This window comes from Cherax quadricarinatus, unplaced genomic scaffold, assembly GCF_038502225.1.
Source record: "Cherax quadricarinatus isolate ZL_2023a unplaced genomic scaffold, ASM3850222v1 Contig44, whole genome shotgun sequence".
NCBI lineage: Eukaryota > Metazoa > Arthropoda > Malacostraca > Decapoda > Parastacidae > Cherax > Cherax quadricarinatus.
In genome coordinates this window covers 263,707-290,841 of record NW_027195070.1, presented here as the reverse complement: position 1 = coordinate 290,841, position 27,135 = coordinate 263,707, and the positions used below count along the sequence as shown (strand labels likewise).

Below are 27,135 nucleotides of genomic sequence, written 5' to 3'. Positions count from 1 at the left end.
AGGACGACCCCTACCCCTCTTTCCTTCCCCTATAGATTTATATGCTTTCCATGTCATTCTACTTTGATCCATTCTCTCTAAATGACCAAACCACCTCAACAACCCCTCTTCTGCCCTCTGACTAATACTTTTATTAACTCCACACCTTCTCCTAATTTCCACACTCCGAATTTTCTGCATAATATTTACACCACACATTGCCCTTAGACAGGACATCTCCACTGCCTCCAACCGTCTCCTCGCTGCTGCATTTACCACCCAAGCTTCACATCCATATAAGAGTGTTGGTACTACTATACTTTCATACATTCCCTTCTTTGCCTCCATAGATAACGTTTTTTGACTCCACATATACCTCAATGCCTCAACGCACCACTCACCTTTTTTCCCTCATCAATTCTATGATTAACCTCATCCTTCATAAATCCATCCGCCGACACGTCAACTCCCAAGTATCTGAAAACATTCACTTCTTCCATACTCCTCCTCCCCAATTTGATATCCAATTTTTCTTTATCTAAATCATTTGATACCCTCATCACCTTACTCTTTTCTATGTTCACTTTCAACTTTCTACCTTTACACACATTCTCAAACTCATCCACTAACCTTTGCAATTTTTCTTTAGAATCTCCCATAAGTACAGTATCATCAGCAAAAAGTAACTGTGTCAATTCCCATTTTGAATTTGATTCCCCATAATTTAATCCCACCCCTCTCCCGAACACCCTAGCATTTACTTCTTTTACAACCCCATCTATAAATATATTAAACAACCATGGTGACATTACACATCCCTGTCTAAGACCTACTTTTACCGGGAAGTATTCTCCCTCTCTTCTACACACCCTAACCTGAGCCTCACTATCCTCATAAAAGCTCTTTACAGCATTTAGTAACTTACCACCTATTCCATATACTTGCAACATCTGCCACATTGCTCCTCTATCCACTCTATCATATGCCTTTTCTAAATCCATAAATGCAATAAAAACTTCCCTACCTTTATCTAAATACTGTTCACATATATGCTTCAATGTAAACACTTGATCTACACATCCCCTACCCACTCTGAAGCCTCCTTGCTCGTCCGCAATTCTACATTCTGTCTTACCTCTAATTCTTTCAATTATAACCCTACCGTATACTTTTCCTGGTATACTCAGTAAACTTATTCCTCTATAATTTTTACAATCTCTTTTGTCCCCTTTCCCTTTATATAAAGGGACTATACATGCTCTCCGCCAATCCCTAGGTACCTTCCCCTCTTTCATACATTTATTAAACAAAAGTACCAACCACTCCAACACTATATCCCCCCCTGCTTTTAACATTTCTGTCATGATCCCATCAGTTCCAGCTGCTTTACCCCCTTTCATTCTACGTAATGCCTCACGTACCTCCACCACACTTACATTCTGCTCTTCTTCACTCCTAAAAGATGGTATACCTCCCTGGCCAGTGCATGAAATTACCACCTCCCTTTCTTCCTTAACATTTAAAAGTTCCTCAAAATATTCTCGCCATCTACCTAATACCTCCCTCTCCCCATCTACTAACTCCCCTACTCTGTTTTTAACTGACAAATCCATACTTTCCCTAGGCTTTCTTAACTTGTTTAACTCACTCCAAATTTTTTTCTTATTTTCATTAAAATTTCTTGACAGTGCCTCTCCCACTCTTTCATCTGCTCTCCTTTTGCACTCTCTCACCACTCTCTTCACCTTTCTTTTACTCTCCATATACTCTGCTCTTCTTATAACACTTCTGCTTTGTAAAAACCTCTCGTAAGCTACCTTTTTCTCTTTTATCACACCCTTTACTTCATCATTCCACCAATCACTCCTCTTTCCTCCTGCCCCCACCCTCCTATAACCACAAACTTCTGCCCCACATTCTAATACTGCATTTTTAAAACTATTCCAACCCTCTTCAACCCCCCCACTACTCATCTTTGCACTAGCCCACCTTTCTGCCAATAGTCGCTTATATCTCGCCCGAACTTCCTCCTCCCTTAGTTTATACACTTTCACCTCCCTCTTACTTGTTGTTGCCACCTTCCTCTTTTCCCATCTACCTCTTACTCTAACTGTAGCTACAACTAAATAATGATCCGATATATCAGTTGCCCCTCTATAAACATGTACATCCTGGAGCCTACCCATCAACCTTTTATCCACCAATACATAATCTAACAAACTACTTTCATTACGTGCTACATCATACCTTGTATATTTATTTATCCTCTTTTTCATAAAATATGTATTACTTATTACCAAATTTCTTTCTACACATAGCTCAATTAAAGGCTCCCCATTTACATTTACCCCTGGCACCCCAAATTTACCTACTACTCCCTCCATAACATTTTTACCCACTTTAGCATTGAAATCCCCAACCACCATTACTCTCACACTTGATTCAAAACTCCCCACGCATTCACTCAACATTTCCCAGAATCTCTCTCTCTCCTCTACACTTCTCTCTTCTCCAGGTGCATACACGCTTACTATAACCCACTTTTCACATACAATCTTTATTTTACTCCACATAATCCTTGAATTTATACATTTGTAGTCCCTCTTTTCCTGCCATTGCTTATCCTTCAACATTATTGCTACTCCTTCTTTAGCTCTAACTCTATTTGAAACCCCTGACCTAATCCCATTTATTCCTCTCCATTGAAACTCTCCCACCCCCTTCAGCTTTGTTTCACTTAAAGCCAGGACATCCAGTTTCTTCTCATTCATAACATCCACAATCATCTCTTTCTTATCATTTGCACAACATCCACACACATTCAGACTTCCCACTTTGACAATTTTCTTCTTATTCTTTTTAGTAATCTTTACAGGAAAAGGGGTTACTAGCCCATTGTTCCCGGCATTTTAGTTGACTTTTACAACACGCATGGCTTACGGAGGAAAGATTCTTATTCCACTTCCCCATGGATATAAAAGGAAAAGTAATAAGACCAAGAACTATTAAGATAAAATCAAAGAAAACTCAGATGAGTGTGTATAAATAAACGTGTATATGTATGTGTAGTGTGACCTAAGTGTAAGTAGAAGTAGCAAGACGTACCTGTAATCTTGCATATTTATGAGACAGACAAAAGACACCAGCAATCCTACCATCATGTAAAACAATTACAGGCTTTCGTTTTACACTCACTTGGCAGGACGGTAGTACCTCCCTGGGTGGTTGCTGTCTACCAACCTACTACCTACATGTATATAATATATATATATATAATATATATATATAATATATATAATATATATATATATATATATAAATATAAAATATAAAAATTGCAAAGGTTAGTGGATGAGTTTGGGAATGTGTGTAAAGGTAGAAAGTTGAAAGTGAACATAGAAAAGAGTAAGGTGATGAGGGTGTCAAATGATTTAGATAAAGAAAAATTGGATATCAAATTGGGGAGGAGGAGTATGGAAGAAGTGAATGTTTTCAGATGTTTCAGAAGAGCGTCAGCGGCAGCAGCAGCGGCAGCAGCGACTTCCAAGCTCCGTACTTTTCTCCAACTACCAGAGCTACCAATGCTCCTATGATGACCTAGTTACAAGCAAAACTGCACTACCCAACGTAGCACCCAGAATGACCAAAGATTACCAACAGTGAAACCTACAAATCGAAAAAATAGAGATCAAAGGAAGACTGCAAACAAACCGAAAGCAACACCCCGCTGCCAGCCGAACAACGTAACCCTAAGCTTTGTATACTACAACTTCTTCTTAACTACAACAATTCCTGTAGTATTATGAGGCACAATCTAAGAGGAAACAGCACCAAGGCCAGCAAGAAAACACCGAAAAATCAACTATTCAACAAGTGTAGTCAGGAGGACGCCAGCCCAGCAACCACCCCACTCTCCACCACTCAAGGCGACACCACAACAATAACAACAAACATGGCTGCCACCAGTCCATCCTCCCCTCTCTTCCCCGGATTCAACCTACCAAGTAGTCTCTCAGGTATGACCAACGATCCAGATACCCTAAAGTCATGCATCTCCAACTTAGTTATTGAAAATATGAATCTTCGAGAGACACTAACAAAACAAGACACCAGGATGACACAACTCGAAAACAAAATCCTCAGTCTTGAACAAAAGTTATCAACACCAGGAATGACTAACTGTGACAAGACCATCCAAGCAGTCATAGATAGCCATACCCAACAAATAATATCTCTTAATACAAAGGTTGAAGAAGCAGTAAAAGAATGGAAGAACAACTTAGATAACCAGTGCATGAGCGTGTTAGATAGGAGTGAATGGAGACGAATGATACTTGGGACCTGACGATCTGTTGGAGTGTGAGCAGGGTAATATTTAGTGAAGGGATTCAGGGAAACCGGTTATTTTCATATAGTCGGACTTGAGTCCTGGAAATGGGAAGTACAATGCCTGCACTTTAAAGGAGGGGTTTGGGATATTGGCAGTTTGGAGGGATATGTTGTGTATCTTTATATGTGTATGCTTCTAGACTGTTGTATTCTGAGCACCTCTGCAAAAACAGTGATAATGTGCGAGTGTGGTGAAAGTGTTGAATGATGATGAAAGTATTTTCTTTTTGGGGATTTTCTTTCTTTTTTTGGGTCACCCTGCCTCGGTGGGAGACGGCCGACTTGTTGGGGGGGGGGGGGGGGGAATTTTTTATATATATATATATATATATATATATATATATATATATATATAAATATATATATATATATATATATATATATATATATATATATATATATATATATATATACACACATACATACATACATATATACATATATATATATGCAAAACAACCACTCTGAAAGAATAGAGAAATTCCAAGCGCTTTCGTGACTACTCACATTATCAAGGAACTATGAAAGTGAAGCATCCAAGGAAGCTATATAAGGGGTCGGCCAGCACCTCACTATCAGATCCCACAACGGTTAAACACGTGATGCGCGGCGAGCCAACTTGGATAGGTCCTTTGCAAAACTCACCCCCAAGCTATTTATTTGTCCAGTGTATTAATAGAATTTGGGAAGAATTTAATAATACACTGGACAAATAAATAGCTTGGGGGCGAGTTTTGCAAAGGACCTATCCAAGTTGGCTCGCCGCGCATCACGTGTTTAACCGTTGTGGGATCTGATAGTGAGGTGCTGGCCGACCCCTTATATAGCTTCCTTGGATGCTTCACTTTCATAGTTCCTTGATAATGTGAGTAGTCACGAAAGCGCTTGGAATTTCTCTATTCTTTCAGAGTGGTTGTTTTGCATATATATATATATATACAGTGGACCCCCGCATAGCGAACTTAATCCGTGCAAGAGGGCTGGCCGTTATGCGAAATGTTCGCTATGCGAATTAATTTTCCCCATAAGAAATAATGGAAATAAAATTAATCCGTGCAAGACACCCAAAAGTATGAAAAAAAATTTTTTTTACCACAAAAAAATGTTAATTTTAGTACACACAAACTGAAAAAGGCATGCACAATTACATGACACTTACTTTTATTGAAGATCTGGTGATGATTGATGGGATGGGAGGAGGGGAGAGAGAGTGTTAGTGTTTAGAAGGGGAATCCCCTTCCATTAGGACTTGAGGTAGCAAGTCCTTTTCTGGGGTTACTTCCCTTCTTCTTTTAATGCCACTAGGACCAGCTTCAGAGTCACTGGACTTCTTTCGCACAACATATCTGTCCATAGTGGCCTGTACCTCTCGTTCCTTTATGATTTGTCTAAAGTGTTTCACAACAGTGTCATTGTAACAGTCACCAGCACGGCTTGCAATAGCTGTGTGAGGGTGATTTTCATCAAAAAAGGTTTGCACTTCAAGCCATTTTGCACACATTTCCTTAATCTTTGAAGTAGGCAATTCCTTCAATTTCTCTCTCCCCTCCTTTGAACCAGTTTCCCCAGGTCTGGCCTCTTGCTCTTGAAGTTGATCTATCAGCTCATCAGTGGTTAGTTCTTCATTGTCCTCCTCCACCAACTCTTCCACATCCTCCCCACTAACCTCCAACCCCAAGGACTTCCCCAATTCCACAATTGATTCCTCAACTGGTATACTACTCCTCTCAGGGTTAGCCTCAAACCCTTCAAAATCCCTTTTGTCTACACATTCTGGCCACAGTTTCTTCCAAGCAGAGTTCAAGGTTCTCTTAGTCACTCCCTCCCAAGCCTTACCTATAAGGTTTACACAATTGAGGATATTAAAGTGATCCTTCCAAAACTCTTTTAGAGTCAATCGAGTGTCTGTGGTCACTTCAAAGCACTTTTGAAACAGAGCTTTTGTGTACAGTTTCTTGAAGTTGGAAATGACCTGCTGGTCCATGGGCTGCAGGAGAGGAGTGGTATTAGGAGGCAAAAACTTCACCTTAATGAAGCTCATGTCCCCATAAAGTCGCTCTGCCACGTCTGTAGGATGACCAGGGGCATTGTCTAACACCAGGAGGCACTTAAGGTCTAATTTCTTTTCAGTTAGGTAATCTTTCACATTGGGGGCAAATGCATGGTGTAACCAGTTATAGAAAAATTCCCTAGTGACCCATGCCTTACTGTTTGCCCTCCACAGCACACACAAATTATCCTTGAGGACATTCTTTTGCCTGAACGCTCTGGGAGTTTCAGAGTGATACACTAATAAAGGCTTAACTTTGCAATCACCACTAGCATTGGCACACATCAACAAAGTAAGCCTGTCTTTCATAGGCTTATGTCCTGGGAGTGCCTTTTCCTCCTGAGTAATGTAGGTCCTGCTTGGCATTTTCTTCCAGAACAGGCCTGTTTCATCACAATTAAACACTTGTTCAGGTTCCAGTCCTTCAGTTTCTATGTACTCCTTGAATTCATGCACATATTTTTCAGCCGCTTTGTGGTCCGAACTGGCAGCCTCACCATGCCGTATCACACTATGGATGCCACTACGCTTCTTAAATCTCTCAAACCAACCTTTGCTGGCCTTAACCCTTTGACTGTCGAAGGGCCAAATCCTGAAGTTGCTTCTGGTGTCGCAAAATATTCGAAAAAAAAAAAAATTATTTTTTCTTATGAAATGATAGAGAATCTTTTCCCGATTGTAAAGACACCAAAAAAACGAAATTTGATGGAAAACTGACGGAATTACGCTCTCGCGAAGTTAGCGACTTCGGCGATATTTAAAAATCGGCAATTTCGCCCACTTTGAGCCCTATTTTCGGCTAATTCCGTTATTCCAGTCAACCAAACTCATAACTATTTCTTCAGAACTCTATTTTTTCTATCCATTGAGTACAAGAAACTGCCCATTTACCGATTTCAACTACCCAATAACATGGTCAGAAATTTGCAATTTGGCCAATTTCACGAAAATTAAAAAATACGACAATTTCAAAATAAGGTCCAGAATGAACAATGCAGACATTCCTGGCTCTAAAATAACATTTTCTTTGTTCATCAGTCATGTCTCCAGGTCCCTGTGATATTACTCTTGCTTTTTATTTTGAAATTTTATTCAAACAAAAAATAGAAGATTTACTGTTATGCAGACTACTGCAATACTGTAATAATTGTAAAAATTACATCAACCCATTCATGACTGCGTATTAGAATGGCTATTTGGACATTTATTGGACAATGACATCATTTGTTCACTTTTGAACATCGGCAAAAATCAAACATTTCCTGTACTTTGTGCTCCATTTCCAGGTTCTTTTTATAGTAAAATTAATCAAAATCACCTCCATTTCTATAATATAGTTTCCATTCTATCAAATGAGACCAAGAAAACGAGAATACAACCACAAATACTATACGAAAATAGACCACAAAGTCGGCATTTTAATTAAAAAAAACGGTCGGAGTTTTTTTTTTCTCATTATGCACTGCGTGCTCCAGGATTTTTTTTATGTGGTGCACACTGACCACACAGACCCATTCTCTCACATGTGGGCCTACTAGCTTTCTCCTGCCTGATTTGAAGCCGCTAGAATTTATGAGTATATATACGTCAAACACGGTACCTCGCAAACGTATATATACGGCCGCGACAGTCAAAGGGTTAAATTCACTCACATCATCACTAGTTGCAGGCATTTTTTTAATTAAATCGTCATGCAACTTCCTAGCCTTTTCACATATGATCGCTTGAGAGACGCTATCTCCTGCTAGCTGTTTTTCATTTATCCACACCAATAAGAGTCTCTCAACATCTTCCATCACTTGCGATCTTTGTTTCGAAAACACAGTTAAACCTTTGGCAACAACAGCTTCCTTGATTGCCGTTTTCTTGCCCACAATAGAAGAGATGGTTGATTTTGGTTTCTTGTACAACCTGACCAGGTCGGTGATACGTACTCCACTTTCATACTTATCAATGATCTCTTTCTTCATTTCAATGGGTATTCTTACCCTTTGAGGTGTAGGGTTGGCACTAGAAGCTTTCTTGGGGCCCATGGTCACTTATTTTCCAGAAACAGCACCGAAAACACTGTAATAATACGAAATATTCCGAGTGTATGCTTGAATGTTACCGCGGAGGCTGGCTGGTAAACAATGGCACGGGCGGCACATGTGAGGCTGGCTGAGGGCGCACATTGGACGCGTCTCGGACGAAGGCCGCTGAGCGGTTTTTTGTCCACTATGCGGGGCAAAATTTTAGCGAACAAAGCGTCCGCTATGCGGATTGTTCGCTATGCAAGGCGTTCGCTATGCGGGGGTCCACTGTATGTATGTATATGTATATATATATATGTATATATATATATATATATATATAAATATATATATATATATATATATATATATAAATATATATATATATATATATAATATATATATATATATATATAATATATATATATATATATATATATATATATATATATATATATATATATATATATATATATATATATATATATATATATATATATATATATATATATATATATATATATATATATATAATCATCATCAAAGAAAAAAGAAAACTAAGAGTAGGGTAAATAAAATTTGGGTTAGAAGCCAGGTAGCACAGCAGAAAGCTAAATACATTACAAAAGAGAGAGAGCTTAAGACAGATGAATTGTACATTTCCTTTGATAGAATAAGACAGTTGTTGCCCTGACCTGCTTGAAGGTCACCAACACGTGCTTGATAGCACCAGAAATGTGGAAAGCATAAAAACTATACATAACTGACCTCAGCATTTGGTTGACACGATCTTCTGGTGAACCTGGCATCATTACCATAGGTTCGTGCATCCACGCACACAGTGAGGCCCTCCTTCGGCATGTGGTACTGCAAGACATATGGCAGGTATGGCTGGCCTGATACTGGTTGCTGGGCATTCCATTGTGAAGCTAGCAGGTACTTGCCTTGAAACTCAGTGATGGCTGTATTTATGGGTAACCTGGTAGCAGCTACAAGAATCTGAAAAAAAAAAATGAAATACAGTGGACCCCCGCATAACGATTACCTCCAAATGCGACCAATTATGTAAGTGTATTTATGTAAGTGCGTTTGTACGTGTATGTTTGGGGGTCTGAAAGGAATAATCTACTTCACAGTATTCCTTATGGGAATAAATTCGGTCAGTACTGGCACCTGAACATACTTATGGAGTGAAAAAATATCGTTAACCGGGGGTCCACTGTAATGTGTTACAAATGTTAAATACATATAGATGCAACATTTAACAAATGAGACAAATTATTTACTGGAATGAAACCTAGTGAAGCTTTCGTTAGATGGGTATACAAATATCTCTTACCTTGCTGTCAAAAACATCAAATAGTGGATGGGAATTCTCGACAACCTTGCACCGGTGACCCAAGACTGCTCCTTGTGTGGAAGCTCGTAAATCAGGAGATACACCATTAATGCGAGCAGCATGAACCCTGGCTCGAAGTTCTGGTGAATAGTGGTTGGTAACTGCCACTTCATAACCCTCTACCCAGGCCCGTAGTCTCTCAACTGGGCCACTGTTGGAATCGTCACTTACACCTTCTCCACCACTCATGCTGCTACTTTTCCGCTGAAAATTAAGCAAAAAAAAAAAAAAAAAAAAAAAAAAAAATTACATAGTGTAGTAAAAAAAGTGTTAAGGTCTACTTTAAGATCATTAATGTCTATGTAAGAACTCTATTTACATTTGAGTATGCTTAAAAATAGTAAGTGTAAGAGGCCCAAGACTTTTCAGTAGCTTTGCATTATACTGTATATATGTAAGGGAGATCACCAACGGACCCCTTGCAGTCTTCAAAATAGATTGTGTGCAGCCAGTAGAAACAATCTGGTTGACCAGGCCTTGACCAGGCAGCCTGGTCTGAGATTGGCCCACAGGGGCACTGACACATGAACATGTGAATAAATGGTTTAGAAAACCAACAAGTTGATAAATGAGAGTTTTGTGCAACACTTGGGTATCTTTATTCTTGAAATATTTCACCAGCCAGTAGCTTCTTCAGTCCAATGCAGTTAATATGTTACACTTTTACCAAGACTGATGGAATGAACACATCGACTCCAGGCTTCGGGACTGATTACCTCCAACTCCTCATCTTCCACCTTTCTCCGCACTGGACTGAAGAAACCACTGGCTGGTGAAAGGTTTGCAGAACAAAGATACCCAAATGCTGCACATGTATCTCACTTAGCACACCAGAACATATCTTTCAGGCACAAGTTAAAAGATGTTATCCTACCTCAGCTCATTTCATTACTTACGGTATATTACCAGCCTAACAATAAAGCACAGAACAATGGGTACTTACTATTAACCAGGATTTTATAGGTGTAAGGAGACTTAGCCATACTGTTATACAACTTTCTTCTCCCAGGTGTGAACTAGGGTCCTACAGTACATCATTTCTACTAAATGGTAACAAAATAACTTTTAAATTAAGATAAAATCTTTTATCCTAGGTAGTAGATTGGTAGACAGCAACTGCCCAGGGAGGTACTACAGTCCTTCCAAGTGAATGTAAAATGAAAGCCTGTAATTGTTTTACATGATGATAGGATTGGTGTTGTCTTTGTCTCATAAACATGCAAGCTTTCACATACATCTTGCTACTTCTGCTTACACTTTTGTCACACTACACATGCATGTACAAGCATATATATACACCCCTCTGGGATTTCTTACTAGTCCTTGTTCTTGTTTATTTTCTCTTATCTCAATGGGAAAGTAGAACAGAATTCTTCCTCCATAAGCCATGTGTCTCCTAAGTGCCAGGAACATTGGGCTAGAAACCCCTTCTCCTGTATATATTGCTAAATTTGAAGGAAAAACTTTCATTTTTTCCTTTTGGGCCACCCCGCCTCGGTGGGATGCGGCCGGTGTGTTGAAAGAAGAAAAGACAAAAGAAAATCTTTCATGACCACTAACTTCCTACATATTTTATGAAAAAGAGGATAAATAAGTACACAAGGTATGATATAGCATGTAATGAAAGTAGTTTGTTAGATTATGTTTTGGTGGATAAAACGTTGATGGGTAGGCTTCAGGATGTACATGTTTATAGAAGGGCAACAGATATATTGGATCATTATTTAGTTGTAGCTACAGTTTAGAGTAAAAGGTGATGGGACAAAACAAAAATGGCAACAGCAAGTAAGAGAGGTGAAAGCATATAAAATAAGGGAAGAAGAAGTTAGGGTGAGACATAAGCAACTATTGGCAGAAAGGTGGCCTAATGTAAGTATGAGTAGTTGGGAGGGGGGGGAGGGGATGAACAGGATTGGGATGTTTTAAAACTGCAGTATTAGAATGTGGGGCAGAAGTTTGTGGCTATAGGAGGGTTGGAGCAGGAAGAAAGAGTGACTGGTGGAATGATGAAGGATGTGTTACGAGAGAAAAAGGTAGCTTATGAGAGGTTTGTACAAAACAAAAGTGTTATAAGAAGAGCAGAGTACAGTGGTCCCTCAAAAATCGTCCAGCCTGAAAGTCGTCCATTTTGGAAATAGTCCCATTATTTTGTCTAAACCCTGGCTCGCAAATGGTCCGTTAACTCGCTAATCGTCCTTCATCCGGGACGCGTACTCACGCTCTGAGCCGCCTGGGCCTGCCTTCCCAGCCAGTGTGCCATTGTTTACCAGTGAGCAACAGTCCCCTCACTTGCTCCTGCGAAATATTTCATAATATTCCATTGATTTTAGTGCTTGCAAGTGCTAAATAAGCTACCATGGCTCCAAAGAAAGCTTCTAGTGCCAGCCCTTTGGTAAAGAATGTGAGAAACACATATAATTTATGAAAAAGTTTGTAGAAAAATACAAAGGTGGTGGTGGTAGAGTGGAAACAGTTTTCATAGTGGTTGATGGTGGTAGAGGATGGTAGTGATGGTGGTAGAAGGTAGCAGTGATGGTGGTAACAGTTGTAATAGTGGTAGAAGGTGGTAGTGATGGTGGTAGAGGGTGCCTTCTTTAGTGATTCAGCGATTCTACCAACTCCTCCAATGTTGTTGGAGTTATATAGGGCTACAGAAAACACCACCGCCTCAGCTGCTGCTTCGCCACCATTATGGACGGCTTACTCTCAGTGGCCCTTATATACCCAACAATAACACAACACTACACCTCTCGTGACATACGTAATGTCTTATTTTATTCATTCTAGAGGATATTCCATGTTTTTATGTTATTAATATTGTTTATTATGTCATATTAGTTGAATTGTGATAGATAAATAAGCCGTAGAGTTGATATTAGTGTCATATTCTCCAAGAATAAACTGCCATCCCCCCCTCACACAAACAAGTCTCCAATAAGAACATAAAGGAGGAACACTGCAGTAGGCCTGCTGGCCCATACTAGGCCGGTCTTTCACAAATCCAACCCACTAACAGAACAAATGCTACCCAAGCAATAAGCTCAGGTGCAAGTCCGACTCAAATCCAACCCCTCTCACTCGTGTATTTATCCAACCTAAATTTGAAACTACCCAATGTTTTAGCTTCGATCACCCTACTAGGCAGACTGTTCCACTCATCAACTACCCCTATTACCAATGTTCATTTATACATTTTATTAGTGCTTTACATTTATTTGGCATTCTTTTCTGCATGTAAATCTATATTTATGCTAGGGAAGTGACCCCTGAAGTGACCTAGAGTCCTTATGGAGGGGGATTCCCCTTCCAAACAATAACCTCTCTTCCCTCTCTCCTCCTCCCTGTCTTCCATTCATCAACAACAGCCTTCAATAAAGGTAACTATCATGTTGAATGTTCTTTCTTTTGTGCATGTAAATCTATCTTTCAGGTAAAAAAAAAAATTGCTGTTCATACTTCTGGTTGTCTGGAACAAATTAAATGGATTTACATTATTTCTTACGGGTAAAATTGATTCGAAAATCGTCTATTTCGATATAGTCCCACTTCCAGGAACGGATTAAGGACGATAATTGAGGGACCACTGTATATGGAGAGTAAAAGAAAGGTGAAGAAAGTGGTGAGAGAGTGCAAAAGGACAGCAGATAGAATGGGAGAGGCATTGTCAAGAAATTTTGCAGAAAATAAGAAAAAAAACTGTGCAGTGAGATGAACAAGAAAGCCTAGGGAACGAAAGGATCTGTCAGTTAACCCTTTGACTGTTTTGGTCGTATATATACGTTTTACGAGCCAGTGTTTCAGACGTATATATACTCAATAATTCTAGTGGCTTCAAATCAAGCAGGAGAAAGCTGGTAGGCCCACATGTGAGAGAATGGGTCTGTGTGATCAGTGTGCACCACATAAAAAAAATCCTGCAGCACGCAGTGCATAATGAGAGAAAAAAAAAGACCGTTTTTTTGGATTAAAACGCCGACTTTGAGGTGTATTTTCGTATAGTATTTATCGTTGTATTCTCTTTTTCATGGTCTCACATGATAAAATGGAAAACATATTACAGAAATAGAGATGATTTTGATTAGTTTCACGATGAAAACAACCTTGAAATTGAGCTCAATGTAGCGGAAATGTTCGATTTTTACCAACGTTCAAGAATAGGCAAATCACACCACAAGTCCAATACACATCAACTGGGGAGTCTAATATTCTTTCACTAGTGCACTGATATTATTTATACCATTTTTGCAATAATGCAGTAGTCTGCATAACAGTAAATTTTGTATTTTTTGTATGAATAAAAAATCAGAACAGAAAGCAATAGTAATAAAAGAGGGGCCTAGAGACATGACTAATGAACAGAGGATATGTTATTTTAGTGCCAAGAATGTCTACATTGTTTATTCTGAACCCTAATTTGAAATTAGCATCTTTTTTAATTTGCGTGAAATTGGCCAAATTGCCAATTTCTGACCAATTTATTGCGTAGTACAAATCGGTAAATGGGCGGTTTCTTGTACTCAATTGATAGAAAAAATGGAGTTCTAAAGAAATAGCTATGAGTTTGGTCAACTGGAGCAACGGAATTGGCCAAGAACACGGCTCAAATTCGGCGAAATCGCCGATGCGTATATGTCGCAGAAGCCACTAACTTCGCGGGAGCATAATTCTGTGAGTTTTCAACCAAATTTCGTACTTTCAATGTCATTACCATTGAGAAAATATTATCTATCATTTCATAAGAAAAAATAACTTTTTTTTTTTTCGAAAAATTTTGCACCATAGAATGACAGTTTCAGAAAGGGGCATGCGACAGTTAAAGGGTTAAAAACAGAGTAGGGGAGTTAGTGGATGGGAAGCTCGAGGTATTGGGTAGGTGGCGGGAATATTTTGAGGAACTTTTAACCCTTTGACCGTTTCGGTCGTATATATACATCTTATGAGGTACCATGTTTGACGTATATACATGTACTCATAAATTCTAGCAGCTTCAAATCAAGCAGGAGAAAGCTGGTAGGCCCACATGTGAGAGAATGGGTCTGTGTGGTCAGTGTGCACCATATAAAAAAATCCTGCAGCATGCAGTGCATGAGAAAAAAAAAACTTCAACCTTTTTTTTTTAATTAAAATGCTGATTTTGTGGTCTATTTTCGTATAGTATTTATCTTTGTATTCTCATTTCCTTGGTTTCGTTTGATAGAATGGAAAACATATTATAGAAATATACATGTAGAGGTGATTTTGATTGGCTTTACCACAAAAAGAACCTGGAAATGGAGCTCAAAGTAGGGGAAATGTTTGATTTTTGCCGATGTTCAAAAGTAAACAAATGATGTCATTTTCCAATAAATGTCCAACTAGTCATTCTGATATGCAGTCATGAATGGGTTGACATTATTTATACAATTATTACAATATTGCAGTAGTCTGTATAGCAGTAAATCTTCTATTTTTTGTTTGAATAAAAATTCAAAATAGAAAGCAAGAGTAATATCAGAGGGGCCTGGAGACGTGACTGATGAACAAAGAAAATGTTATTTTAGAGCCAGGAATGTCTGTATTGTTCATCCTGGACCTTACTTTGAAATTGTCATATTTTTTAATTTTCGTGAAATTGGCCAAATTGCAAATTTCTGACCACGTTATTTAGTAGTTGAAATCGGTGAATGGGCAGTTTCTTGTACTCAATCGATAGAAAAAACAGAGTTCTAAAGAAACAGCTATCAGTTTGGTCGACTGGAACAATGGAATTAGCCGAAAATAGGGCTCAAAGTGGGCGAAATCGCCGATTTGTAAATATCGCTGAGGTCACTAACTTCGCGAGAGCGTAATACCGTCAGTTTTCCATCAAATTTCATTTTTTTGGTGTCATTATAATCGGAAAAAGGTTCTCCATCATTTCATCAGATTTTTTTTTTTTTCTGGATTGGGGGTTGCGACAGTCAAGGGGTTAAATGTCGACGAAGAAAAGGAAGCAGTAATTTCATGCACTGGCCAGGGAGGTATCATATCTTTTAGGAGTGAAGAAGAGCAGAATGTGAGTGTGGGGGACATGCGCGAGGCATTATGCAGAATGAAAGGGGGGAAAAGCAGCTGGAACTGACGGGATCATGACAGAAATGTTAAAAGCAGGGGGGGATACAGTGATGGAGTGGTTGGTATTTTTGTTTAATAAAGTTATGAAAGAGGGGAAGGCACCAAGGGATTGGCAGAGAGCATGTACAGTTCCATTATAAAAAAAGAAGGGGGACAAAAGAGATTGTAAAAATTATAGGGGAATGAGTTTACTGAGTATACCAGGAAAAGTGTAGGGTATGGTTATTACTGAAAGAAATAGAGGTAAGACAGAGTAGGATTGCAGATGAGTAAGGAGGTTTAGAGTGGGTAGGGGATGTGTAGATCAAGTGTTTACATTGAAGCATATATGTGAGCAGTATATAGATAAAGGCAGGGAAGTTTTCAATGCATTTATGGATTTAGAAAAGGCATATAATAGAGAGGATAGGGAAGCAATGTGCCAGATGTTGCAAGTATATGGAATAGGTAGTAAGTTACTAAATCTGTGAAGAGTTTTTATGAGGATAGTGAGGTTCAGGTTAGGGTGTGTAGAAGAGAGGGAGATTACTTCCCGGTAAAAGTAGGTCTTAAGACAGGGATGTGTAATGTCACCATGGTTGTTTAATGTATTTATAGATGGGGTTGTAAAAGAAGTAAATGCTAGGGTGTTCGGGAGAGGGGTGGGATTAAATTTTGGGGAATCAAATACAAAATGGGCATTGACACAGTTATTTTTTGCTGATGATACTGTGCTTATGGGAGATTCTAAAGTAAAATTGCTAAAGTTAGTGGACAAGTTTGAGTGTGTGTGTAAAGGTAGAAAGTTGAAAGAGAACATAGAAAAGAGTAAGGTGATGAGGGTATCAAATGATTTAGATGAAGAAAAATTGGATATCAAATTGGGGAGGAGGAGTATGGAAGAAGTGAATGCTTTCAGATATTTGGGAGTTGACGTGTCAGTGGATGGATTTATGTTGGATGAGGTTAATCATAGAATTGATAAAGGAAAAAAGGCGAGTGGTGCGCTGAGGTATATGTGGGGACAAAAAAACGTTATCTATGGAAGCTTGGGTTGTAAATGCTGCAGCGAGGAGACGGTTGGAGGTGTCCTAAGGACAATATGTGGTGTAAATATGATGAGAATTCGAAGTGTGGAAATTAGGAGAAGGTGTGGAGTTAATAAAAATATTAGTCAGAGGGTTGAAGAGGGGTTGTTGAGGTGGTTTGGTCATTTAGAGAGAGTGGATCAAAGTAGAATGACATGGAGAGCATATAAATCTGTAGGGGAAGGAAGGCGGGGTAGGGGTCGTCCTCGAAAAGGTTGGAGGGAGGGGGTAAAGGAGGTTTTGTGGGCGAGGGGCTTGGACTTCCAGCAAACGTGCGTCAGCGTGTTAGGAGTGAATGGAGACGAATGGTATTTGGGACCTGATGATATACCTAGGATATACCTTTGAAGAATTTCATGAGTTTATCTGCTCTCTGAGCCCGGCCATGGGCCAGGCTCGTCTCGTGCTTGCCTGGTCAACCAGGCTGTTGCTGCTGGAGGCCTGCTGCCCCACATATCCAACACAGCCTGGTTGAGCTGTTGGAGTGTGAGCAGTGTAATATTTAGTGAAGGGATTCAGGGAAACCGGTTATTTTTATATAGCCGGACTTGAGTCCTAGAAATGGGAAGTACAATGCCTGCACTTTAACCCTTTCAGGGTTGGTCCCGTACTAGTACGGCTTGCACGCCAGGGTTTGTGCCATACTAGTATGCATAAATTCTAGGGCCTTCAAATCTAGTGACAGAAAACTGGTAGGCCTACATATGAAAGAATGGGTCTATGTGGTCAGTGTGCGCAGTATAAAAAATATCCTACAGCACACAGTGCATAACGAGAAAAAAAACTCTGACAGTGTTTTTTACTTAAAACAGCGACTTGCAGTGTATTTTATGCTATTTATGGTTGTATTCTAGTTTTCCTGGTCTCATTTTATAGAATGGATGCCATATTAGGGAAATTGAGATGATTTTGATTGGTTTCACAATGAAAAGTACCTTGAAATTGAACTCAAAGTAGCAAAAATGTTAAATTTTTTCAAATTTCGAAAGTAAACAAAACATGCCTTGCGTCCAATACACGTCAACTGGTGAGTCTAATATTCTTTCACAAGTGCGTTGATGTTATTTACACCATTTCTACACTAATGCAGTAGTCTTGTGCATAACAATAAATCTATTTTTTGTGAGAATAAAAATTCTAAGTGGAAAGCAAAAGAAATGTAACAGAGGCCTGGGGACATGACTAATGAACACAGGAAATGTTATTTTAATGCCAGGAATGTCTATCTTGTTTATTCTGGACCCTATTTGGAAATTGGTATCTTTTGAAATTTGTGTGAAATTGGCAAAATTGCCAATTTCTGACCACTTTATTGGATAGTTGAAATCGGTAAATGGATGGTTTCTTGTACTCATTCGATAGAAAAAATGGAGTTCTAGCTAAACAGTTATGATTTCTGTTGACTGGTACATTGGAAATGGCCAAAAGTAAGGCTCAAAGTGGGTGAAATCGCCGATGCATAAACATCTTCGAGACCGCTAACTTCGCGAGAGCATAACACCGTAAGTTTTCCATCAAATTTCATACTTTTGGTGTCATTATGATCGGGAAAAGATTCTCTATCATTCCATATGAAAAAATAATAATTTTTTTCCCAAAAAAATTTCCAGTTTAGGAGCGGGTCTGCTGACCCTGAAACGGTTAAAGGAGGGGGTTGGGATATTGGCAATTTGGAGGGATATGTGGTGTATCTTTATACATATATGCTTTTAAACTGTTGTATTCTGAGCACCTCTGCAAAAACAGTGATTATCTATGAGTGAGGTGAAAGTGTTGAATGATGAAAGTATTTTTTTCTTTTTTGGGAGGCGGGGGATTTTCTTTCTTTATGGGTCACCCTGCCTCAGTGGGAAATGGTCAACTTATTATAAAAACAATATAATAATAATACTTTTTTTTCTTTCAACAAGTCGGCCGTCTCCCACCGAGGCAGGGCGACCCAAAAAGAAAGAAAATCCCCAAAAAGAAAATACTTTCATCATCATTCAACACTTTCACCTCACTCACACATAATCACTGTTTTTGCAGAGGTGCCCAGAATACAACAGTTGAGAAGTATGTACATATAAAAATACACAATATATCCCTCCAAACTGCCAATATCCCAAACCCCTCTTTTAGAGTCCAGGCATTGTACTTCACATTTCCAGGACTCAAGTCCGGTTATATAAAATAACCAGTTTCCCTGAATCCCGTCACTAAATATTACCCTGCTCACACTCCAACAGCTCATCAGGTCCCAAATACCATTTGTCTCCATTCACTCCAATCTAACACGCTCACACATGCTTCCTGGAAGTCCAAACCCCTCGCACACAACACCTCCTTTACTCCCTCCCTCCAACCTTTTCGAGGACGACCCCTACCCCGCCTTCCTTCCCCTACAGATTTATACGCTCTCCATGTCGTTCTACTTTGATCCATTCTCTCTAAATGACCAAACCACCTCAACAAACCCTCTTCAGCCCTCTGACTAATACTTTTATTAACTCCAGACCTTCTCCTAATTCCCACACTCCGAATTTTCTGCATAACATTTACACCACACATTGCCCTTAGACAGGACATCTCCACTGCCTCCAACTGCCTCCTCGCTGCAGCATTTACAACCCAAGCTTCACACCCATATAAGTGTGCTGGTACTACTATACTTTCATACATTCCCTTCTTTGCCTCCATAGATAACATTTTTTGCCTCCACTTATACCTACATGCACCACTCGCCTTTTTTCCTTCATCAATTCTATGATTAACCTCATCCTTCATAAATCCATCCGCTGACACATCAACTCCCAAATATCTGAAAACATTCCCTTCTTCCATACTACTCCTCCCCAATTTGATATCCAATTTTTCTTAATCTAAATTATTTGATACTCTCATCACCTTAGTCTTTTCTATGTTCACTTTCAATTTTCTATCTTTACACACACTCCCAAATTCGTCCACTAACCTTTGCAATTTTTCTTTAGAATCTCCCATAAGCGCAGTACATGTCTGCCATCACAAATCCGGCAATCAGTTATTCGGTTCCTTCAGTTATTCAGCACTAATTTTGGCTAGCATAATTTCAAATTTTCAGTGTCGCCACACCAACCTGCTGCTACTGTTTGGTGGCACTACTTGCTGCATAAGTCATTCCAATTTCTTTTTCTCCATTTATTGTTTTAACCTGCTTACTTTTAGCCCTAGCCATGGTTCAAATGAATAAAAGAAATGCTTCTCATTATGTAAAGCACCTACACAGTACATTATCCATTAAATATAAGGTGGCTCTGACGCCACAGTTGGTTGCCATGAGCTCAGTCTCATGAAGCAGGAGAATATGTTTTATTATTATGCTAATATCAACACTACAGCTCACCTGCCTATCACACTTGATCTAATATGACATAAGAAACAATGTAAATAACATAAAACATGTTAAATACTCCAGAAAGAATAATATTTGGTATAACACCGAGCAGTTTGACAAAGGTATGAAGAGGATATGGTATACAAATACCATTCTCCTATCCCTGTCTTGGAGGCTTATATTAGAGAAAACGGAGTGTAGCACATGACTAACTCTGATATACACTCGTACTGCACCATAAACCTGAAACAAAAAAGCTATTTTCTCTCTATAGATTATCACACATAGCAGCATATGTGTAGAGAACCTAGGATAACCCACAAAAAGTCAACGTGGCTTATTTTCAGTACAGTGGACCCCCGCATAACGATGGCATCACATAGCGATTATTTCGCATACCGCTTACTTTAATCGCAAAATTTTTGCCGCGCATACCGATTAAAAACCCGCTCACCGATTTTCGTCCGAGACGCGTCCAATGTGCGCCCTCAGCCAGCCTCACATGTGCCACCCGTGCCATTGTTTACCAGCCAGCCTCCGCGCTAACATCCAAGCATACACTCGGAATATTTCGTATTATTACAGTGTTTTCGGTGCTGTTTCTGGAAAATAAGTGACCATGGGCCCCAAGAAAGCTTCTAGTGCCAACCGTACACCAATAAGGGTAAGAATACCCATTGAAATGAAGAAAGAGATCATTGATAAGTATGAAAGTGGAGTGCGTATCGCCGACCTAGTCAAGTTGTACAAGAAACCCCAATCAACCATGGCTACTATTGTGGGCACCAAAAAGACAATCAAGGAAGCTGTTCTTGCCAAAGGTTTAACTGTGTTTTCGAAACAAAGATCGCAAGTGATGGAAGATGTTGAGAGACTCTTATTGGTGTGGATAAATGAAAAACAGCTAGCAGGAGATAGCGTCTCTCAAGCGATCATATGTGAAAAGGCTAGGAAGTTGCATGACGATTTAATTAAAAAAATGCCTGCAACTAGTGATGATGTGAGTGAATTTAAGGCCAGCAAAGGTTGGTTTGAGAGATTTAAGAAGCGTAGTGGCATCCATAGTGTGATAAGGCATGGTGAGGCTGCCAGTTCGGACCACAAAGCGGCTGAAAAATATGTGCAGGAATTCAAGGAGTACATAGAAACTGAAGGACTGAAACCTGAACAAGTGTTTAATTGTGATGAAACAGGCCTGTTCTGGAAGAAAATGCCAAGCAGGACCTACATTACTCAGGAGGAAAAGGCACTCCCAGGACATAAGCCTATGAAAGACAGGCTTACTCTTCTCATGTGTGCCAATGCTACTGGTGATTGCAAAGTGAAGCCTTTATTAGTGTATCACTCTGAAACTCCCAGAGCGTTCAGGCAAAAGAATGTCCTCAAGGAGAATTTGTGTGTGCTGTGGAGGGCAAACAGTAAGGCATGGGTCACTAGGGAATTTTTCTATAACTGGTTACACCATGCATTTGCCCCCAATGTGAAAGATTACCTAACTGAAAAGAAATTAGAACTTAAGTGCCTCCTGGTGTTAGACAATGCCCCTGGTCATCCTACAGACGTGGCAGAGCGACTTTATGGGGACATGAGCTTCATTAAGGTGAAGTTTTTGCCTCCTAATACCACTCCTCTCCTGCAGCCCATGGACCAGCAGGTTATTTCCAACTTCAAGAAACTGTACACAAAAGCTCTGTTTGAAAGGTGCTTTGTAATGACCTCAGAAACTCAACTGACTCTAAGAGAGTTTTGGAGAGAGCACTTTAATATCCTCAATTGTGTAAACCTTATAGGTAAGGCTTGGGAGGAAGTGACTAAGAGGACCTTGAACTCTGCTTGGAAGAAACTGTGGCCAGAATGTGTAGACAAAAGGGATTTTGAAGGGTTTGAGGCTAACCCTGAGAATCCTGTGCCAGTTGAGGAATCCATTGTGGCATTGGGAAAGTCCTTGGGGTTGGAGGTTAGTGGGGAGGATGTGGAAGAGTTGGTGGAGGAGGATAATGAAGAACTAACCACTGATGAGCTGATAGATCAACTTCAAGAGCAAGAGGCCAGACCTGGGGAAACTGGTTCAGAGGAGGGGAGAGAGAAATTGAAGAAGTTGCCTACTACAAAGATAAAGGAAATCTGTGCAAAGTGGCTTGAAGTGCAAACCTTCATGGATGAAAATCACCCTCACACAGCTATTGCAAGCCGTGTTGGCAACCTGTACACTGACAATGTTGTGAAACACTTTAGGGAAGTGATAAAGGAACGAGAGGTACAGGCCACTATGGACAGATATCTTGTGCGAAAGAAGTCCAGTGACTCTGAAGCTGGCCCTAGTGGCATTAAAAGAAGAAGGGAAGTAACCCCAGAAAAGGACTTACTACCTCAAGTCCTAATGGAAGGGGATTCCCCTTCTAAACAGTAAGAAGATAATGCTCTCCCCTCCTCCCATCCCATCAATCATCACCAGATCTTCAATAAAAGTAAGTGTCATGTAAGTGTGCATGCCTTTTTCAGTTTGTGTGTATTAAAATTAATATTTCATGTGGTAAAAAAAAATTTTTTTTCATACTTTTGGGTGTCTTGCACGGATTAATTTTATTTCCATTATTTCTTATGGGGAAAATTCATTCACATAACGATTATTTCGCATAACAATTACCCCTCTTGCACGGATTAAAATCGTTAACCGGGGGTCCACTGTACTTGACTTGGGTTAGCCATATATGATTTTTGGTAAATATTTGATTCCCAGCCAGGGTAGAAACATTAGGTGTGTTTCTTTACACCTGTTGTCTATGTTTACCCATCAGTAAATGGGTACCTGGGTGCTAGTGGACTGGTGTGGGTGCTATCCTGGGACACTGGCCTAATTTTCTTGAAATATTCTGCATAACAAGCGGTGGCTTTCTACATAGTAGTATGTCACTGATGTCAGCTAGGCCTGTATACCTTGTACATGTACTTGTAGTAAATAAAGATATTATTATTATTATTATTTTCTCAGTTGTTTGTTGGGTTATCTTATTCAAACTTGGGCAATGTATGATGGAAAGATACTTCTTCATGTACACCAAAAATGAAAGAAATGAGATCATAAATAACGGAGTTCACTTCTCAGCCATTAGCGGCCACTTAGCGCTATACTTTTGTATGTTTTTTATGGTTATAGTCTCATTTTTTCGGTCTCATTTGATAGAATGAAAGATATATTACAGAAATAGATATAATTTTAATTGCTTTCATGACGAAAAGTACCTTGAAATTGCGCTCACAGTAGCGAAAATGTTCTATTCTTTAGCAAAGCTCAAGAGTAAACAAATGACATCACCGTCCAATACCTGTCCGCCTGCCAGTCCAAATTCCAGTACGGAGTCAAGAATGGGTTGACATTATTTATACAATTATTACAATAATGCAGTAGTCTGCATAACAGTAAATCTTCTATTTTTTTGTGAATAAAAATTCCAAATGGTAAGCAAGAGTAATATAAGAGGGGCCTGTAGCCGTGACTAATGAACAGAGAAAATGTTATTTTAGTGCCAGGAATGTCTGCATTGTTTATTCTGGATCCTATTTTGAAATTGGCATCTGCTGAAATTTGTGTAAAATTGGCCAAATTGCCAATTTCTAATCACTTTATTGGGTAGTTGAAATAAGTGAATGGGCAGTTTCTTGTACTCAGTTGACAGACTAGAAGTAAATAAGTTTATTCAGGTATACACAAATACAGTTACATAGACTATCATACATAGCAGTGTATGTATAGAGAACCTAGGATAACCCAGAAAAGTCAGACAAAGTGACTTATTTCCAGTAAGAACATAAGAACAACATAAGAAAGGAGGAACACTGCAGGAGGCCTGCTGGCCCATACTAGGCAGGTCCTTTACAATTCATCCCACTAACAAAACATTTGCCCAACCCAATTTTCAATGCCACCCAAGAAATAAGCTCTGATGTGAAAGTCCCACTCAAATCCAACCCCTCCCACTCATGTACTTATCCAACCTAGATTTGAAACTACCCAAATTCCCAGCCTCAATAACCCAACTAGGTAGACTGTTCCACTCATCAACTACCCTATTTCCAAACCAAAACTTTCCTATGTCCTTTCTAAATCTAAACTTATCTAATTTAAATCCATTACTGCGGGTTCTCTCTTGGAGAGACATCCTCAAGACCTTATTAATATCCCCTTTATTAATACCTATCTTCCACTTATACACTTCGATCAGGTCTCCCCTCATTCTTCGTCTAACAAGTGAATGTAACTTAAGAGTCTTCAATCTTTCTTCATAAGGAAGATTTCTAATGCTATGTATTAATTTAGTCATCCTACGCTGAATGTTTTCTAACGAATTTATGTCCATTTTGTAAAACGGAGACCAGAACTGAGCTGCATAATCTAGGTGAGGCCTTACTAATGATGTATAAAGCTGCAGTATGACCTCTGGACTTCTGTTGCTTACACTTCTTGATATAAATCCCAGTAATCTATTTGCCTTATTACGTACGCTTAGGCATTGCTGTCTTGGTTTAAGGTTGCTGCTCACCATAACCCCCAAGTCCTTTTTGCAATCTGTATGGCTAAGTTCTACATCATTTAACTTATAAGTACAGTGGACCCCCGCTTAACGATCACCTCCAAATGCGTCCAATTATGTAAGTGTATTTATGTAAGTGCGTTTGTACGTGTATGTTTGGGGGTCTGAAATGGACTAATCTACTTCACAATATTCCTTATGGGAAAAAATTCGGTCAGTACTGGCACCTGAACATACTACTGGAATGAAAAAAGTTCGTTAACCGGGGGTCCACTGTACTAGGGTTATGGGCACTCCCAAGCTTCAGAACTTTGCATTTATCTACATTGAACTGCATCTGCCACTTTTCTGACCAAGAATAGAGTTTGTTTAAATCCTCCTGAAGTTCCATAACATCTACGTTTGAATCAATTATCCTGCCTATCTTTGTGTCATCGGCGAATTTGCTCATTTTTTTTTTTTTTTTTATTATCACACCGGCCAATTCCCACCAAGGCAGGGTGGCCTGAAAAAGAAAAACTTTCACCATCATTCACTCCATCACTGTCTTGCCAGAAGGGTGCTTTACACTACAGTTTTTAAACTGCAACATTAACACCCCTCCTTCAGAGTGCAGGCACTGTACTTCCCATCTCCAGGACTCAAGTCCGGCCTGCCGGTTTCCCTGAATCCCTTCATAAATGTTACTTTGCTCACACTCCAACAGCACGTCAAGTATTAAAAACCATTTGTCTCCATTCACTCCTATCAAACACGCTCACGCATGCCTGCTGGAAGTCCAAGCCCCTCGCACACAAAACCTCCTTTACCCCCTCCCTCCAACCCTTCCTAGGCCGACCCCTACCCCGCCTTCCTTCCACTACAGACTGATACACTCTTGAAGTCATTCTGTTTCGCTCCATTCTCTCTACATGTCCGAACCACCTCAACAACCCTTCCTCAGCCCTCTGGACAACAGTTTTGGTAATCCCGCACCTCCTCCTAACTTCCAAACTACGAATTCTCTGCATTATATTCACACCACACATTGCCCTCAGACATGACATCTCCACTGCCTCCAGCCTTCTCCTCGCTGCAACATTCATCACCCACGCTTCACACCCATATAAGAGCGTTGGTAAAACTATACTCTCATACATTCCCCTCTTTGCCTCCAAGGACAAAGTTCTTTGTCTCCACAGACTCCTAAGTGCACCACTCACTCTTTTTCCCTCATCAATTCTATGATTCACCTCATCTTTCATAGACCCATCCGCTGACACGTCCACTCCCAAATATCTGAATACGTTCACCTCCTCCATACTCTCTCCCTCCAATCTGATATTCAATCTTTCATCACCTAATCTTTTTGTTATCCTCATAACCTTACTCTTTCCTGTATTCACCTTTAATTTTCTTCTTTTGCACACCCTACCAAATTCATCCACCAATCTCTGCAACTTCTCTTCAGAATCTCCCAAGAGCACAGTGTCATCAGCAAAGAGCAGCTGTGACAACTCCCACTTTGTGTGTGATTCTTTATCTTTTAACTCCACGCCTCTTGCCAAGACCCTCGCATTTACTTCTCTTACAACCCCATCTATAAATATATTAAACAACCACGGTGACATCACACATCCTTGTCTAAGGCCTACTTTTACTGGGAAAAAATTTCCCTCTTTCCTACATACTCTAACTTGAGCCTCACTATCCTCGTAAAAACTCTTCACTGCTTTCAGTAACCTACCTCCTACACCATACACTTGCAACATCTGCCACATTGCCCCCCTATCCACCCTGTCATACGCCTTTTCCAAATCCATAAATGCCACAAAGACCTCTTTAGCCTTATCTAAATACTGTTCACTTATATGTTTCACTGTAAACACCTGGTCCACACACCCCCTACCTTTCCTAAAGCCTCCTTGTTCATCTGCTATCCTATTCTCCGTCGTACTCTTAATTCTTTCAATTATAACTCTACCATACACTTTACCAGGTACACTCAACAGACTTATCCCCCTATAATTTTTGCACTCTCTTTTATCCCCTTTGCCTTTATACAAAGGAACTATGCATGCTCTCTGCCAATCCCTAGGTACCTTACCCTCTTCCATACATTTATTAAATAATTGCACCAACCACTCCAAAACTATATCCCCACCTGCTTTTAACATTTCTATCTTTATCCCATCAATCCCGGCTGCCTTACCCCCTTTCATTTTACCTACTGCCTCACGAACTTCCCCCCACACTCACAACTGGCTCTTCCTCACTCCT

General features: G+C 39.7%; 1 protein-coding gene across 3 annotated transcripts in view; it reads right to left on the bottom strand.

Annotated features, from left to right (window-relative positions):
* LOC128688219 (inactive histone-lysine N-methyltransferase 2E) overlaps window positions 1–27,135 on the bottom strand; it is a 252,753-nt gene that overhangs the window by 173,370 nt on the left and 52,248 nt on the right. For all 3 annotated transcript variants that reach the window (XM_070079919.1, XM_070079921.1, XM_070079920.1), the window contains exons 5-6: window positions 9,770–10,033; window positions 9,199–9,429 (exon numbers count right to left, since the gene is read on the bottom strand). In XM_070079919.1, coding sequence (XP_069936020.1) covers window positions 9,199–9,429; window positions 9,770–10,033 — 495 coding nt within the window. The remainder of the gene's footprint in view (window positions 1–9,198; window positions 9,430–9,769; window positions 10,034–27,135) is intronic.